The sequence below is a fragment of the Calypte anna genome, chromosome 24 (assembly GCF_003957555.1).
Source record: "Calypte anna isolate BGI_N300 chromosome 24, bCalAnn1_v1.p, whole genome shotgun sequence".
Classification (NCBI taxonomy): domain Eukaryota; kingdom Metazoa; phylum Chordata; class Aves; order Apodiformes; family Trochilidae; genus Calypte; species Calypte anna.
The window spans coordinates 465,248-484,462 of record NC_044269.1 but is presented as its reverse complement, the minus strand read 5'-3'; the positions used below and the strand labels follow the sequence as shown (position 1 = coordinate 484,462).

The window sequence follows — 19,215 nt, the reverse complement described above, 5'->3', positions numbered from 1 at the left end:
AGCCAATGAGCCACAGTTCTGGTTCCATAAGAACAAGCTCATATTACTCACCAGCTGGTAGTAAAACCCTGCAAGCCAGGCCAGGGAGAGCACATTGCTGTTACCAACTGAATCAGCTGGAAAAAGTGCATGCAACTCCCCACCCTTTACCATCCCTTTTCCAAAAGGCACTCACATGAGCAAGGAGGCTGAAGAACCAGTGGAAAAATGTTTAATAGAGAAACTCCTTTCCCACCCCACATGTCACTCCACTTCTCCTGCATGGCTGACATCAGGATAACAACTGTGGTCTGCAAACCAGAGCTGAAATATGAATCACATCAACAAGCTGACCCAGCCAGTGATGCTGGGTCCAACTTCACAGCCTGAGATGTCACAGTGAGAGGGGAGGAAAGAACGTGTGAAATGGAAGCTCACCTGAGGAAGAAGAGTAACAATTGTGTAAATTTTTCAAGGAATGGGTGGCTCTTCTCTGCTAACTGCTTGCACTGCTGATGGGAAGATGAAAGGGACTGAGAAGAGCTACAGAAAACTCACCAGGATGAACTGAAAGTAAGCTGGGACAAAATGTACTACCCAGTACATTCCTGTGAACTTTGTAAAACCAAGGGAAAAAGCAGATGGAGGATTTGCACTGCAAACTGAGCCAGAACCATGCAGAAGTACTGAGTTACAGAGACAATTTTCTTATCAGCACCTTTTATTCACCTTTCAGCCACTGATTTTTGTTACACATTTCTCTGCTGCTATCAGCCAGCCCTTCACTAGACACAGTCACCCTGAGGTAAGATTACCAGCAGAGGAAGAACTGGAGAATGAGTTGTTCCTTACCATCATGGCCAGAGTTGAGAAGATGCTCTCCCAGGTCACAGCCAAACACCCTTTCCTTCAGGATCCCCCGTTGTTTCAGTTTCTGTTTCGTTGGGCGCGACTTCATGAATGTACGGAGGAAGGTGATGAGCTTCCCGTGTTTTTTTTGACACTACACACACACAAAAAAAACCCCACAGTTCATTTTAGATTTGGTTCAGTTAAACAAGGTCAAGCTTAACACTTTCTACAGAGCAGGTATGAATTGTAGTAACGTTCATATCAATTGTTTACAGAACCAGATTTCCGAGGTCCCGTACCGAAGGGAGACTCAGCTTTTGTTCTAATTCTTGGCAAGCGAAGGAGTAACAGGAGACAGCTGGAATGGAAGAATTTAACACAAAGACACATTTATCTGCAAAGCAGCTCCAGGTGGGAGTGTGCTGAAGGACTGCCAGGTACTGGCTGATGGGCAGAACCTCTGGAAAAGGAAAATGTTAAACCAACAAACCCCATCGTCTCCTGAGCACTGATAAACAGGGCCCATAATCTACAAGCAAAAGAAATGCTTTGGTACTGCTCTCATTCCAGGAGCCTGAGGCACCTCTAGAACAAACGACTGACTAAATAATATCTGAACTTAGAGGCTTTTTGGCTTGGGGTGCTGCAGACTGCCCTTCCAGCACATCTGCCACTTCCATGGACTTGGGAGGCAGAGTCCATGCCAGGGCAGTGTGGGCTCCCTCAGTCCTCTCCAGCCTTTACAAGATAAAAGTATTACTTTGCTTTTTAGGGTTTTTTTTTTAGTTGACAACAAAGGCAACTGATTGGAAGAGACGCATTTATCCCCTGCAGAATACAAGAAGCCTACAAAGAGTGGAGAGCTCACGAGCCATCCCCTCCAAGCCTCCTGCTCTGTTTCCTTCTGGTGGGGAATGGGCTCTGTGCTATGCTGCAGAAATCTCTGTTAAACCATCCCAAACCCAGGGCATGGAGGGGACACAAATAAACTGCAGCAAAGGGAGGGGAGGCTGGGCCCAGGTTTGTATGGGAAGCAGAACAATGCCCTTGAATGTCAACCTTTCTTCCTGAGGCCCACTGTGAAAGCAAAAGGGCTCTGGCCTCCCCAACAAAAGTGCCTTTGTAGACATGATTTAAAAGCAGTTTAACTTCAACAGAAGAGCTCTATTGAAAAAAACAAATGACTAGGTAGAAAAGGCTGTGCTTTGTGAGGAAGCCTTTACAGCCTCAGGAAGTTGTAAAGGCTCAGGGAGCCACATCAGCAATCACTCTCCCCTTGCTCCCATCCCAGATCCAAGAGAAGGAACACAACCATGTACTTCACCTGCAGTAAAACCTTAAAAACTATCATCAAAAGTCAGCAGAGTAATGCTATTTTGCACAAAAAAAAGGAGAGCAAGGAAGACCCTGGTGACAAAAATGAGTGTCTTCAGTGTCACTGATGCTTGGTAAGATGCACAGCCTGAAATTCAGTGAGCAGCCTTGGAATCTGGGACAAGACAAGAGACTGATGCAGTAATGAATACCTTGAAATCCTATGGATTCATCCTAAGGAATACCTTGAAATCCTAAGGTCTCCAACAAACTACACATCTCCCTTCTCAACAATCAAACACAACTCATCTATAAACACAGAAGTGTTGAGCATGACGAACTGGGGACATGGGGGCTTTAATTAAAGGAATTTTTTCAGTTTAATGGGTTTTTTTAATTACACACAATAAATGAACAGATTGTGTTGACATACCAAACAAAGGTGGACAGATTTTGGTTGAATCCATCGTGAGAGTAAAGCAACAGCTCATTTATCATTTCCTTTCAGCCCCTTTCAAGAATAAATGGAGATAAGAGCCTCATCCTGCTGTGTGTAATGAGCACCCCAGGGCTCCTGCGATAATGCTTTGGAGGTGATAGACCTGAGATTTGCTTTTACAGCAGTCAAATGAGCAGATAAATAAAGCAGTTTCTAATCCTGTGTATGTCTGTATTTGAATCATTTCCCAGACTCTGTATCCAGTTCTTCATGAAGGTATCTTGCTTGACTGAATGAAAAATTAATCCATCAGATTGAAGATGGAGAAAAATGCACCCAATGCCAGTGCTGTATAAATCCTACTCATGCAGGTTACCAGGTCACCAAGAGACCTTTGGGTGTCACCTCAGGCATGAAAAACAAAAAAGGTGCAATGGAGACACTCCCATGATCCAAGGAGCTGCTTTGCTTGGTACTGACACATGTTTAAATCACTAACCTGAAAGGAGACCAGACTTTTAAAAACACAATAAATCTCTTCTGCCTTGAAGCCACTCAGTGCAGGTTAAAATAATTGTCTTGTTTTCTGCATCATGAAGTTGACTCCTACAAACACCCTCCCATAGTAACACTCCAAGCCCCTGACAGGACAATGGCCAAGCAGGTGAAGTAACCAGAAATTCCCTTTTATCCACAGCCTGCTGGAACATTTCCAAGGTTCCTTGGGTAAACACAGAGCCCTGCACTGCTCTCTGCTGAATCCCTGCCCACCCTGGGTGAGACTTTCTCAGGCTAAACTGACTTGAGAGTTTTATACCTACCCAAGAATGAGTCACTGATGGGAGCCAGGCTGCTCCTGGGTGGGGAGGAAAAAGAGAACTGCCAGAAAATCCAAGCAGTCATCTCTGCTGACAGCTTAGAAAAAAGAACATAAAAGCAAGAAGGTGTCCAATAAGTGTAAGTTACCTTCTGAGCTGGGTGCTGCCCAGTGTGCTGTCCTCCTGCCAAGAGCAATAAAAGGTGAAATGCTTTCTATCCTGCTTCCTCTGGCATCATTTGACCCTAAAACCAGCAACACATCCTAAGAGGGATCTAATTGCTGATGCATTTTGGATTAGAAGGAGCCATTCACCTGTCTTGGAAACCCTGGAATTAGTGAATGATGGAAGTCATGGAGTCAAGGCACTTGGTTTAGACCAGGAAACAAAAAGAATCTAAAACTGCAACAAACTAAGGAGATGTGAATAATCTAATTAGCCATTTTTAATCTTTATTATTCCAACAATAAAGCGATGTTATATGAAAAATCTGAACCATTTGCAATTTGTGTCTCTCTGGGATATTGACAACTGACAAAAATAAATTCAAATGATGAAGCAGCATCACCACCAGTTTTACATGGCTGCTGCAGTCAGAAATGGTGCTGAACTACCAACTGAAAGGCCAATAAAACTGAGCAAACCCCTAACACTTATCCATATTACTTTATACCTCAGATTTAACCACTATAGAACAAATTGTTTACCAAGGAATGGAGGCTTTCCTAGAAGGAGCAGGGGCTGATTTTCCTGGGAAAGGCAGGTTTGGCTAAAGAGCCAGCACAAGCAAAGACAAATTTTGCATGCAGCATAGTGAGACTGGCTGCAAAAAAAACCCAACTCAAACCAAAAAATCCACCTGAAGCTGGACTGCTTGTGAAGTTTTTGCTGGCATGAATGTGTCAATTAGGAGAAAAAAAAACCTCTCACACCCTGAACTGACATCACTACACTGGCCAAAGCCTTTAACAGGGTGGGAAGAAAGAGGAATATTTGTGCCAGGAAGTTTACTGTGGTTTTGGGAAGCTGCCATCCCCTGCACCTCCCTGAGGACATTCAGCAACCAACCCATGCCATTGTTACTGAGCTTTTGTAATACAAACAAGGCCTGAAACTCCTGCAACATCGATAAAAAACTATTAAATAACAATTACTTCCTTAAAAGCTGGGCTTGTTCACCCTAATGCTGCAGACTGAAACCAGACTTCAGGATGTAGTTTATGCAGCTTCTTTACTGTGTCAACCAGCAAAGTAGTTTCATGGCTCTTGCTCAGCACAATCTTCTTTTCATGGGGGACTTTAGGAAAGCTCATGGGGATCTCTCAGGAGGTGCTGAGGATTCCTGGGTCTCCTCTGAGCTGCTGCCCTCCTGAGCAATCCTGTTGTGTTCCTGCACCTTTGGGTGAGGTTGTAGGGTGAAGATTCTGCTGACCCTGATGCTCTGCCAGCAGAAGAGCCCCAGGGGTTGTGGCAGCCTGTGGCAGGGGGGGATGGAGCAAAGCCCAGGAAACCAACCAGTCCTGCCAAAGCCAACAACACAGGGCAAAACTCTTCCCTCAGCCTCTCTGAGACACCACCAAGGCACAGGGCACAGATTGCTGATTCCTCCCCTGTCTGGTTAGCTGGGACAGGGATGGAATTGCTCTGACACCTCTAACATGGTCCAGCCACACCATGTGACTCAACCCAAACTGCACAAGTATCAGGTCTGGGCCATAAAACTCTTCCCCAGACCACTTCTAAAATGTGATATTTAATTACAGTTGACCAAAATGCTGGCAACAAAAGGAAAGTAGGATAGAAAAGCAGGATGGAAAAGCACATTGACTCCTTGGCTTTGAAACATGGGCACCAAACAGGACAAGGCTTTTAATAAACGAAGCCTGACTGCCCACAGAATTATTTTGTCCATGCATTTTCCTTCCCTTTTCAGTAAGAAAAACCCCATGATGCAGAGGCTCTGAGAACAAAACACAATACACTCAACATGCTGAGGCTCTTGCAGCCATGGACAGCATCTCCCATCTTACACACCCAGCCTCTTTCCAAAAACCAGAACAAAACAACAGAAAAGCAGATTTTAACAGATTTCAAGTGCTTTCTGTGCACCAAAAAAAAAAAAAAAAAAAAAAAAAAAAAAAAAAAAAAGATAGGTGCTTGCCCAGTGGATGTCTGGGCATGTGGTGACCCAGCAGCATAATATGTCTGAGACAATGGCAGTGTCCTATAGCACATCCTCACAAATCCATTGATTTGATAGACAGACAAACCCCTGCAACCCTCTCACCAAGAGAAAGCAGACCCATGCTAAAAAAATACAGAGCACCTGCCTCATCTCCTGCAGCTATCATTAATAGTTTGGTTTTGAACGCAAAATCCTTGCTAGCCAAGTTTTCTGATAGAGGGTTAGTAAACTTGAGGAGAAAATCTTGGAGGGGGTGTGTGTGCTGACCCACATTCCCAGCACATGGCCAGCATGGTGGTTTCTCTGCTTATTAACAGTGATTTTTCAGGCTCCAGAGCTCAGCTGTCCCCTGCTGTGAAGGTCAGAAGCAAGAACACGTGTGGCTGCAGAGTTTCAAATCTATAAATTGTGAGATCCAGTCACGAAAGCAAAGATGGGAAAAGGTGTGGAAATGGAGTAAAAAAAAGCACAGTGAGGTATTACAAAGGAAAGCAAAACCCATCCTCTCCAAAGAGGGATTTACAGCAAGCAAAGCTAAACTTCTCCCAGGCTATTAGTCCCTCAAGGCTCATTCTCCTCTAAAATTAAACTCTGCTGCAGGGAGAGACAGAGCAGCACCAGCCTCTTTTGAAGAAAGATCAGCACCAGGACTCAATGGATGAGAAGCTGAGTCTGGATTTGCCACACATTTCCTGTGCTCCTGGTTCTGCAGACACAGGGATACATCTACCTGTGGGAGAGGACAGAGTTCAACCACTGCCCTACACAGCAGCAGTTCCCTCAGCCCCTCCTTAAAAGCCTCAGTAAAGATTTTTAATATTCATCCCTTTGCACTGAAAAACCCACACTCTGTGGACCCACATCTTCCTGGAGAGAAATTATACACAGCCAAGAACTGAGTCACATCTCCCAGTTCTCTGTCATGTTCCTTAGCAACAAGACATTTTACTCCTCTCCTGCGACGGCAGATTCTATTTTAGAAGCTAATTTATACAGCCCTAAAAACCCAACCAGGAGCTGGAACCATGAACCACCAAGCACCCTCCTTCAGCCCTTGAAGGGGTTTGAACAAGGACCTACCAGGACCTCAGCAGTAACTGCACTAATCTCTACACTGGTCAAAGATTTTCACAAAAAGACTTTAAAAATCCATAGATGTGAGAGTTTAAAAACATCCTATCTCCAATAACCTTCACAAATATCTCCTTAGTGGTTTGCTTTATAAAGACAAAAATACAAATAAAAATGCTGCTTTTTGCTGCTGCAACATTTCCCTTGTGCCAGGCTGACATCAGTTAGGGTTGGCCTCAGTTGTCAGGAAGCCATGAAACTTGTTAAAGGTAATTCATTTCAGTGGCATTAGCTAAAAAGCATTAAAATTAAGTATGATAACAAAACCCACCCAAGAGTAAGCAGATATTTCCAGCTATCAGGAGAGTACCATACACATGGAGAGTAAAGTAGGTCATGATGTTAAATGCTGCTGCTGCTTTTACAGTGCCCAGTAATTAGAAATTGGGGTTCCTCTTTTATCTGCCCAGGCTTCAGGAGCCACCATTTGGCCACTGCCTGTCAGCAATGGTCTCAGCCAAGCTACAGCTCTTCCTTGTCCTTGCCAACCTCAGCCTTTGCCTTCTTTTGGTTAGAGAAGGAACATCAGAGATGCAGCAGCTCAGCAGCTCACATGTTCACTGTCATGCCCATGTTACACAACCTCTGACAGCTTTGGGGCTCATTGCTCCTCTTCCACTGAATTCAAAAGTTACCTGATAAGCAACATTTCTTTGATTGAACATTCACAGCCACACATCTGTAATGATGTGCACAAGGATGATCTGTAGTTTGAATTGTCCAGAGGTTTCTACACTTCAGTGAGAATATTCATACAAGAACTGTGAACTATTTAGAATAATAAAAACTCTTCCCATGCTCCTTGTGCTGAATTCTGCCAGATTTGTTAATTATAACAGGATAAGAACAATAACCACAAGGGTAGCTACCCACTGACTGCCAAGTTTGGTACCAAGAAATCCACGATACTTTCCAGGTTAAAGGTTTATCTTTAACCTGGATAACCTAAGCCTGCTCTTTTCACAGGCTCTCAGGCCACAGGGGAGCACTAAGATAAGATGACCTGACCTCTGAACAAACACACCACAGGCCATGGCAGAATGAATTCCCTGGAGTACAGCATACCTGCCCTGAGGGAAGTGGAATATGGGGAGGAGATAGGGATCAGTTTAAGGCTGACTGAGGAAGGAGGTGGTTTCAGAGGCACAAGGGCTGACAAGGTGAACCCATCGATTCTATTAACATGTTTGAATTGTAGCTGGGGGGAAAAAAATGTGCAGACTAATATAGTCTGAGTGACAATGTAGCAGGGATGGGCTTGGGTTTGATAACACAAGGGAAATGATGCTAAGAGATGAGGGTCAAAGGAAACAAGTTTCCAGAGGCCAGAACTGGAAAACAACCAGGAGCTGGGAAGCAAATTATAGACATGGGGGCACTGAGCACAGGTAGCTGTAGCATCAGCAGCTCAGGTGGCACCAATTGGTCACAAGGCCAGAAGAGGACAAAGGGAGCAAACTGGGAAGCAAGCCCAGCTCCATGCTGCACACAGTACCCTTCCCTGATCCAACAGCTTCAAACCAGAACCAACGACTCAGCCTCACCCACACCACTTCTAATGCTGCAAATGGGACCAGTGCTGCAGGAGATTTTCCTAAAACTCGGAATTGTCACCCAAAGCCAAACCTGGATAACATCAAGCACCCCGGACACATGCAGCAGCCCAGAGCTCTCTCTCCTCATTCAAACACAAATCACGTTTCAGCTCCATCCTCCCATCAGCTAAACCAGGGTAACCGGAGCGACTGCAGCACTCCAGTTCCTCCAGTCCTGCATGGCAGCTCCATCTCCAGCTTGGGTGGTGAGAGGAGGCAAGCAGTGAAAAAAAAAAAAATCTGACATGAATCAACAAACAACAGAAAATGAATAATTAGGAGCACGGCAGATGGAGCCCAACCCTGGAGCGAGAGGGCGTTTGCTCTTATGCAAGGTCTTGGGAAGATACTGGGAAGGAATCTTTATATTCCATCAGGAAGAGGCAGGAGCTATCCACCTGGAATAAGGAGGAGCCTCAGGTCAGAGCTCACGGCCTGACACCCCAAGCCTGGACACTACTTCAGCTCTCACCCTCCTGAAGCCCTGGGCAGTCCCTGCAGCATCGCTGCTCCCTCCCTGTCCCTCCACACCAGTTGCCAGATGCCATTTTCACTAGCCCAAGGACAGTTGTTTACAGCCCAGAGAAGTTACTTTCAAGATGAGACTGACCTACCCTTCCCAGATTGATCTCATCCTGGTTCTTTTCCTATTTACAAACCTATCTTTCTAACTTGTTTATACTTCAGCCATTAACATCTGCATTAGGCCCTGAGAGGAATTTGCCTTTGGAAGGAATACTGGAGTGGAAAGAACATTGAGGACAGCAGACACGAGCCTCAATCACATCACATTCACTTTACACAGGATACAATAAGAGCTATAAAGAGGATGAAAATGACATCTTTCCATACATCCTCCTTGCACAGCTAGAGGAGTGCAAAAAAGCTGAACTGAAAATGAAAATTGGGCCCGATACCTGTGGGGATTTGCAGCGAACTAAATCTGCCTTTTAAGACTTAGGAATGCAGCTACTGCATTGTTTTGCCTGCTTTATTCTTTGCCTTTATCTTACCAGTCCAGGGCTTTGATTTCAAATGAACTCTCTTATCACGCCTGAGTGCCCAGAACAAAGGAGGTGGGGGAAGAGTGGAAAGGGAAGGCCTCCTGTCCTCTCCATCAGAAATAATAAGATCCTGCAGGGCATTTAGTCCTTAAAATGGACTAGAGCTTTAGGAGGTTTTCTGAACAAATATGAACAGATCAGCCACGGTTTCTTGCAAAGTGTCTGCTGTGATCAGGGTAACTACACTCTTCCTGGGAATTTGGTTTTTCAGAGTGTGCATCCACTGCCCCGGGGCTCCAGCAAACAAAGAGCTGGAATTCTGCAATGGGAAGCCCCCTCCTCCTGCACAACAGCATCAATAATATTAACGCTCAGGAATGCACCCTCTGTCCTCCCTGGGGAGGGAAAACAGAAAGATAAAGTGATATGCAAAAAAATCTATTGAAATTCAAATTCTAGACATTCCCATCTGTCAGCTGCCTCTTTGGGAGCTAGGTATAAATCTGAGCACTGATCCCACATCCCTGCAGCCCCCAGGACCCAGCCGCAGGGAGCCTGCAAGCTGAAATTCCTTCACCCCTGGGACTGGGATGGGAATACTCACACAAATCATCCCTGGCATGAAAGAAGCTGTCTTGAACAGCTCTGACTCCCTCCACACCCAGCACCACAGGTAGAGGCCAATAAAAGAGTTTACAGCCACAGACGTGGTGAGTGCAGAGAGGTGCAACAGAGACCTGAAGGCAGAGATCAGGAGAAGGGAAACAGGGAAAACAATCAGCAAAGAGGAGGGGGGGAACAAGTATGTGGCTTAATCACTCTGCAGATTGCAAGAGAAGGCAACCACCAAGCCAGGCAACCTGCCCCAGGGCACAGATCCCTGAGGATCTTCTCTCACAGCAGAACAAACGTCTCTACCTCCAGCAGCCGAGGTATCAGAGAGAAAGTGTCACTGGAAATAACCGAGTAACAGGTGGTTTTCAAATCACATTTTTTCATATACCACCGATCCGGCAAAAAACGTGATCCCGGGTTACCCCTCCCCAGCAAAAGCCGCTTGGGAACCTCGACTGCGTTGTCCCTGGGTAAGATGAGCTCTGCCCCAGGCACCGTGTCCTCTGCCGGACCCCTCCCTGGGCAGGACACCTTCCAGAACCGCCCGGCCCAACCGAGGGTCTGCACTCCCACCTGAGCTTAACCAAGAGAGAAAAATCTTCATTCAAAGACACGAATTCTCCAAACACACGAATTAAATAGCTGCCAAGTTACTAAGCAACAAGTGGGCGCAGAAACCTCAAAATACTCTGCAAGTCTTACATAAGGAAGACGTTAATGCAAAGGGGGAAAGAAAAAAAAAAAAAAAAAAAAAAAAAAAAAAAAAAAAAAGAGAGAGAGAGAAGAGACCCTTCTTACCTTCCTTTCCTCCTGGCAGGCCAGCAGACCTCCCCGGCAGCTGTCCCCGACCGACTCCCCAGTCCCCAGCCCGGGGTCCCTCCGCTCTGTTCGCCCCCGGCCCGATCAGCTGCGGGCGGTGCGGTTCTGCTCGGCCCCCGCACCCTGCGCGGCTCTGAGAGGTGCGGGGGGAGCAAAACCGCCTCTGCGGCTCCTGCCAGGCCCCTCCCCGGCCCAGTCAGCCCCGGTCCGGCTCCACCTCCCGCAGGTGCCTCCTTCTCCGCCGGAGAACCGCGGCCCTTCCAGCGGATCCGCCCCCCCGGATGCTCCGATGGAGCCGGCAGCCAGCGGCTCCCTCTGCCCCTCCGACCCGGGAGATCCGCCCGGAGCTGGCTCTGTCCCTGTCCTTCCCCAGACCTGCCCGGGGGTTGCTCTGTCCCCGTCCCTCCCCTGCACCTCGTCCCCTCCCCTTCCCTAGCCCTTTCTGCGGGGCAATGGCCCTGATCCCCTCAGTGGCCAAATGGCAGAGCTGGGGAGGGGGACACACAGCTCGTTTTGGGCAATGTCAGACCTCTGGTTTCTCTCCACATGACCCACGACCTCTCCTCGGTTCTCAGGACAGCCCCGGACTGCTCACTGTCTTCTGGAGTGCCTCTCGGTAAACACATGGGACCAGGAGAACTACACCAAAGTTTATCCACAGCTTCCTTATTCCTTGCACAGAGTTCACCTTGGTGCCCCCAAAACTACAAAGGGAGCCGGCAGGAAGGGTCAGAGCCCGAGCTGACAGCCTGCAGAGGTCAGGGATGCTGTGGTCTGCACCATCCTTCACATGCTGGTCCATCACTCACCACTCACCCTGAAAATCCTCCAGTCCAGGTTAAAAGGCTGGCTCAGAATGTCCAAAAGGAAGGGAGAGAGGTGGAGCAGGCTTGAATGCTTCCATGGAAGCACATCCCAGCTGGCAAACTGGACACAGGATGGGCCACGCACCTGCCTCATCTGCCCCTGAGCTGTGGGGACAGCAGAGACACTTTGCACCCAGTGTCCCTTCTGCTGAGCTAATTACACTGCTAAAGAAATGATTCCCCCTCCCACTCTGGGTGGCTGTTAACCAGCATGGTTTGTGGCCACATCGATCAGCTCACAGAAAACAAACTCAATTAAAAATTCTCCCAGAGTTCTGCTATGTCAAACCCAATCAAAACAACAGGGATGGCTTTGCAGTGACCCAGATTACAGCCCAGCTCCACACACACCTTAACCTGACTTTGCCACCAGCTCCAGCATCCCTGCTCAGCCACACCAAGGCCAGCACCTGGTCACAGGGCTCAGGAAGTTCATCCAAGCCTTTTCCTAGTGCCAGGGAAGCTGGTGGTGGTACCTGCATTTCTGGCAGGCTTGAGGAATAAACCCTGCTGCTGGTCTGTTGAACTGTGCTGACCCTGAGCTCCTGGGGTCATCCCAGGCTGTGATGCAGTTTCTCAAGCTTGGTAATTGCTGTCACCCACTTGAGCATGTGGGAAGTTGGACAACCTTGGGGTCAGGAGGATTAAAGAGGAATCTGCTTCTATTTATGCAAACATCTTGGTTCTAAGAAGGGTAAAACTCCTTTTAGTGTTCAGCTCCTCCTCAATCAAATGTCTTATTTTCAAAATTGTTTGCTGACTCATCTCTCCAAACAATGCTTGTTCTCCAGCTACTTACTACACTCACTATTTATTACTGGAACTGTTTTCCTTGGACAATGATCATACCATCGCATTACTTTTTCCCCTAGTAGCCAAGCATGACTCCCAAATCCTTTTTTGTATGTGCTTAGGTACAATTCTGACTACAAAACCTCCTTCCTGGTATCAACTCATCACTCCAAGAATGCTCTTCCTATCAAACTCATTGACAACACTTGGTTAAACCCCAACATGAATGGGGAATGAATACAAGAGAAGAAATGCTATTCCAGATTTCCATGCAAAATGCACAGACAACAATTCCAAGTACACAGTCACAAACTGGCCAGTGCACAGTTTCACACCATGGCCAGAGATGACACAATCCTATTTTTGCTCCCAAGAGCAGGAATATAAAAGATGTATCACCCATAAACCAGAGCTCCCCCAACTGTAGATTTGGGTATTACCTTTGGAAATGATTGCTCTGCTCATCAGCAGTGTTTAGGGGGTGTTCACTCAATGCTGTACAACAAGAAACCTTTCCCCCATCTCTTTGCTTCCTGTAAAGAAAAATAATTCATGCCTGCTACAAAACACTTTTCTTATAGGAAAGAAACCTGAGCAACCAGGCTGTTCTGTACCTGAAAACAAGTCTGTGTTTGGCAGCAAGGCTAAAGAGCTTGTTCACATCTCTACACAGACTCCTCTGGCTCTGGAGCTTACAGACACTCCCCTCAACTGGGAAACCTTGTGCTGCACACCCTGAGATGCCCTCTTGCTTCTTCTGAATCTCTTGATCAAAATAATAATAATAATCTTCACATGTGTGTCTTATTTTCTGTTCCTATTTGCTTTTGCCAGACAATTTTAAGGAAGAAAAGCAAGCCAAAGAGATGCATTCTGCACTGCTTACATGTTCATCAGCTTGCAGTGGAGCAGAAAAGGTGGATAATGATGGCTTTTAGACACAGCTAACAAGCCCAAGCATCTGAAATCAGTGACAAAAAGGCTCCAGCCACACACTTGTCACAAACTCAGTCCTTAAAGCTCTCTTGAAGTTTAACCCATCCTCCAAAAAAGTTATTTCAGACTGAAGTACTGGGAAGGCAGAGTAACATAAAAAATGTTATTAATATACTCCATGCTTCTTCCACTTTCTGGTTTTGCAAATCTAACCAGTGAAGGAAGCTTCAACCATTATTAGAGGTTAGGCAGCCAGTATTCTTCAGTGCTGCTTCTTACTCAGCTGGATTTATCCTGCAATTAAATACTCTCATAACACATAAAAAGAGCCTCACAAATAAACAATCTCCTCAAAAAGGGTATAGGGGAGAAATTCAGGTTATACATAAAAGCAGAGTGGGAGATTTAGAAGACCACCAAGGGAATGGCATGCCATGGAACAGAGTGCCATGGGATAACCCCAAAATTATTTGATTTGGTTCACAGAGCTCCCAGGTACCCAGGCAATCATGTGGAGACACAGCTATGGTGTGCCACAGAGCCCAGGGTTGCAAGAAAAATGTTCCAAATATTTCATTTGCACAGGTGAAAACGGAGTTAGGAATGATGTAATCCACAGCCACGTGGGTAACAGAGGACTTTCACAGGTCTTTCCTTTAGCAAGTTCCCATGAGAACAAGGCAAAAAACTTGATGCAAGCCTCCCCCTGTAGTTAGAGGATTAAATGCTGGAGCAGAACGAGCACGGCACAGACACAAGCTCTGAAATGAAATCTGGCAGATGAAACCTCAGCTCAGCAAAGTCTTCTGAATTAATCACAGACACAGGCTGATTCATGAGCTAGGAAGCAAGTCCTAAAGGCCAGAGGAATGTTCTGAGCTGCAGCTAAACTCACTACCAGGGAGAGGTGAAGGAAAGGAGGGAGGACAGAGAGATGGGGAGGCAGAGATGGCAGAGGAGCAGTCCTGCCTTGGCTGCTTGTGTGGGATTTTGGTGGAAACATGGAACACATCTTGTCCAATATGCATATTTTAAGTGTTCACTTAAGAATCCTCCCAAATATACACCATAGATGTGCCCAGTATAAGATCTGGGAAAGCCAAACCAACAGGATGGATTCACCAGTCTATGTTCTCCAGCTCCACTCACTTCTAACATGAATACAGTTTCACACAGACACTTTCCTGCAGATCCCTATGGGCACCAAAGCAGCAGCCAGATGGAGTCAGAGCCTGAGCACTGCTCCTTTGCATACGGAGAGGTGATGGGGTAGCTGCTCAGCCTTTGTGAACTGAACAGGACCAGGTTTTAATTGGGAGATTTGAGATATGCACTGGCATGGCCCTGGATAAATCCATATGGCAGTGCAAGAAGCAATCAGAGCTATGTGCCATCATACGAGCTTAAAGCTGCCTGAAAACATTTCTGAGCTACAACGTGGCTCCCAAACTAATTTACAGAATTATTCAGGAGAAAAGAAAAGCAGAGCAGAACAAACTACCTTTTCCCATGATTTCAAAGCTCTTGGCATAACTGCAGTTTTGCTCAAGCCAACTATTATTAGAGTTAAGGCCCACTTTGACAGAGCCTGTGAGAAAGGAAAAAATACCCAGTTTAAAAATAACAACCCCCCCCAACCTGAATACGTGGAGAGCAGGCAGGGTGAGAAAGCAGCACAGAACATGTGAAAAGAAAGTTGGCCTTATTAATAGCACCTTGGTGCCTCTGATACTCCTGCACTCAGCCAAGTTTCAAAGCTTTACTTCATAAGCCATCATCCTATTTCAGTGGATTCAGCCTCTTAAAAAAAGGTTAAGCATGCCAGCCTCAAACTCCATGAGTATTTCCAGAACAGAAACACCAAAACATCTCTTTTTACCTACACAAACATCTCTGTAGTTATTTCTGAACTGATATGCATAGATTTGCACAGATCCATACATCACACTTGTTTGTTTTCTTTCCCAATTAAAACTGGCCAAGAAACATGGCCAAGACCTGCCCCCAAGTTACCTGTTTAAATTTGGGAAGCCTGAAGCAACTGCCAATGGGTTCAGCTTCTTGAGAAAGCCTCAGAGGCTGCGAGTGACCACACATGAGGAAGAAATTGCATTCCAGGGAATACCAAAATTAATGTCTCTGCCTTCTACCTGTGACTTCAGGAGCCTGGAGGCTGATTTCCAAGGCTGTCCTCACACCAGTAGTGCCTCCCAGTGGATGCTGGATACACTGATTAAAGCAGCTTCTCATCTGGCAGTAGCTCTGCTGCTCCCTTGACATAACCCAAGCTTCCAGGACAGTCTGGGTGCTCAGGCTGAGCTTGGTATTTGGGTTTTGATTTTGGAAGGTAAAGTCTGTCAGCTCTGGGTGTGACCTTCTTCATACTTACAGCAAACTCAGCTATGCCAGGAAAACCAGGAGTGGAAATGTTGGAGGCTGGAGGCAGAGGTCTCATTTGTTCATGTCCTGCACCTGTGCTCTGTGATGCTATCCAAAGAAGCCAAAAGGTCACCACAGCAATCACCTTTCCAGCCACTTTGCACTTGTGTGTATAATTACCCAGGGTACAAACCAATCCCATGTGCAATGACCTAGCCCTGTAAATTACTTGCTGTGCACAAGTGACATTTGTTCCTGAAATCACCAGAACTCCCCTTCTTGGGGCACTGGGAAGGAGAAGACAAGAAGGTTTTGTAAGAGATTAGAAAACCCTTTGTAATTCAGCTAAAACAATGAAAATAACTGAATCAGTAAAAAAGCACTCATGTCCTTCTTGTCATCCTGGATCCTGCAGTCCAGACTTTTTTTTTTTTTTTTGTGAAAATGCCACACTTTCAAATCCAGGCCTCCTGAAGAAAATGTCAACTACCTGATCACCATCAAGATGTGTTTCCATAGCACCTAGGACATGTTACAAAAATAGCTGTTGGTTCAGACTACAAATCCTGCTTTTACTAGAAACATAACCTAAAATTCCAGAGCCTGGAGGTAAGAAACAACCATGGGTGCTTAAAACACAGAGTCAAAATGCACACTTGGGTGCCACTGCTATTGTCAGAAAACATTTGCACTGTTAAAGGGATTAAAGGATTAAGAAGGAGGAAAAAAAAATACATTGACTTCCTAATGCTATGCATCCTTAGTGACTTAGCTGAAATACTTTAAATTCTTGCTCATCTTGCTTACTTTTCAGCTAGTTAAAGCTTACAGATTTTATTTACATGCACAGGAAAAGTATTTCAGATTTGCTACTGAAGGTTACATTGAAAAGCAAGTAGTGTCCAAATCTGTGTTCTCCTAGGCAGATGTTCATGGCAGGGTGCAGAAAAGATTGGTATGTTTTAATTTGGAGAACTTCTTTTCATCTCCATGTGAATCCACTGTTCCCATGCACACCTGCCCAAATAACACCAAACCTAGAATGCTGAGTTTCTGTTAATATCTGGCCCCAGCACACAGGCTCCAGGGAGCCCTCCTCTCAAAACTCAAGACTTTCCAACAGATGACAGATTTTATGGTGTTTTATAAGAGGCCAGATGAATCCTGTATAAATAGCAGCATTTCCACAGATCAGCCCACAGTTCTTCTCCCTTTCTATTCCTGCAAAAAAACAGGAAGGAGAAAAAGAAGGGGCAAGAATCACTTGAAACAAGGGATGGAGAGCAAAGAGAAAGGAAGATCCCAAGGAAATTAAAAAATATCAGGGAAATATTGCTGCAGCTCTGATTTGTATTTCAATTCTTAGAAGACTGCAAGAGCTTGTCTTAAAGCTGTGAGCAGTCCTGGCCAATAAATCCCTTTCTCCTCAAAACAGGTAACTACTGGAGCAATTCAGATTAAATAAGCACTTTATCAGAAAGCACTTGCTCTGAAAGCAAGCAAAGCAACATAATTATGGAAGACTGAGTTTGGCATTCCTAATGTATCCAAGATGCAAACTACCAGCAAAATAATGCTGCAAAAAGAATTTTTGTATCTTCAAGGAAGCATACAGCACTTACTACAGGACTAAAATAAAGCCTTAAAGCCTAATTCAAAAATAAATCTGCTTTTGGGGAATTTAGAAGGTGACAATGGAAATACAGAAAAACATTTCAGCAGATGTGGAGCTTTACACATGGGCAACTACAAAAAGATTGGCAATCAGCTCAAATACAATTAGAAAAGATCCTTGTCACCTACCAATCACTTAAAATCCCTTAAATTACACCAACATCAGCCTCCTTAGGAGACTGAAACATACTGCCAGGGTTGTGGGCCACAGGACCCAGGGGAGATCTGATGCATTTATTAGCATCACTTCAATATCAAATATCCAGTAACCTATTTCTGTTGCTCACAGAATACATGGGGACAATCTATATGAAAGAAAGAGTTGCCATGCAAATTCCTTTCAACTTGAATACAAAGGAACCAGACGAAGCACAGGGACATAAGACAACATCATGTTGTCTGAGCACTTCACAGGCAATAGGACATGTTGCCTGACCTGCTGGGAAACAAAACTGTTTGCTACTCAGTCTCTCCTAAAATTCCACTTACATTTCCTTTCAAAGCACTTAAGAGATCCAGGAAAACAAAAGTTCAGATAATAAGGGAAAAAAGAGAGAGACTTGTTTGCTACCAAATGCCTCTCAATAGCTGATGATCAAATTGGTTAAGTATAGAACATGTACCACAGACATAGCTCAATTCCTTAGTAACACTGGAACTCCTTAATTTTATATAATATTAGTTCTGAAGAGCTACAGCAACGTTGTCATGACAATGACAACACAACCCAGTTGTTATTTTGCTACCACTGTGCAATGGGTACACATTAGGGTCATTTACATTGCCATAAAACTCCAGCATTTCACCACATGTCCTTTCTCCCTTAGGCAAGTTCTATCCTCCAGAACATGGTCACATAGGGCCTGGCACACTCTTTGCCTACTCCTTTTTCAGGCAGAAATTGAAAGTCTGGGAAAAGAAGAACACTTTATACTTAGAATGAAGCTTATTTATGATCCCCATCCTAATGGCCACATAGGCACCCACACCACTGAGCACTCAGCCTTGCTAAAGCAGCTTTGGACTCCCTGGCTTGGATGAAGTCCCTTGCAGAATATTTGTCTGTGAGAAGGTGGATGCTGAGAATCAGGCACTGGTTTTTCTGGCCACCAGATATTAAAGCAAAGAACAACAAAAACGACCTATTTCAACTACATCTACCTTCTGTAAGCAAACCTAGGGTGTTAGTTAATGGTTATTGCTATCACGTACAGTATTAGCCTTGGTTAGGACACAGACACTAAGTGAACATAACAGGCTCTACCTGAGCTCAGCTGGGACTGGTTCAGAGCCTCTGAAACACATGCAGAACCTGGCTTTACACTATCCAGCTCCAAATCTGCACATAATTCACGTCAGGTGGCAAGGGGACAGGGGGACAGACAGGAGGTGAGAGAAAGGACAAAGTTAAATGAAAATAACTCCTGAAAGAAACTGCAGGAGACTAAAAATTTAATTTGTAGAGACAGCAACTACAGAAACAGTGCTAGAGAAACCTAGACTGAAGTGTTCTGTGTTCTTAGGTGCTGCTTGTCTGGCATGTTCTGGACCTGACTTTTTCTTTACCAGAAATGTCTATGTGCAAAAAGAACTCTAAGTGAAGTGATGTGCCAAGGTCACTGGATGAATAGCAAAAAAGATGAGGGGAGATGAAATAAGAGAAGTAAATACCCAATGCCCAAGAAAACTCAAGCTGCTGAGGATGGAGGTGGATGCTGCTGGTACCTGAACAAACTGGGCTTAAAGCTGAGCCAGGTGTGACCACAGTGTCTGCAGTCTAATCCTCAGTTCCAGTGCAAACACATGTTTTATGTGCA

General features: G+C 45.3%; 1 protein-coding gene across 2 annotated transcripts in view; it reads right to left on the bottom strand.

Moving 5' to 3' along the window:
* The window catches only part of ARHGAP32 (Rho GTPase activating protein 32), a 45,908-nt gene extending 27,171 nt beyond the window's left edge, over positions 1 to 18,737 (bottom strand). Inside the window, exons 1-2 of one of the 2 annotated variants that reach the window (XM_030464694.1) lie at positions 18,663 to 18,737; positions 832 to 982 (exon numbers count right to left, since the gene is read on the bottom strand). In XM_030464694.1, the coding sequence (XP_030320554.1) occupies positions 832 to 937 (106 nt within the window). In that variant the 5' untranslated portion in view covers positions 938 to 982; positions 18,663 to 18,737. Of the gene's footprint in view, positions 1 to 831; positions 983 to 10,730; positions 10,948 to 18,662 lie in introns of those variants that run through there. The other variant, XM_030464693.1, reaches the window with a different exon arrangement.
* Between the last annotated feature and the right edge of the window lie 478 nt (positions 18,738 to 19,215).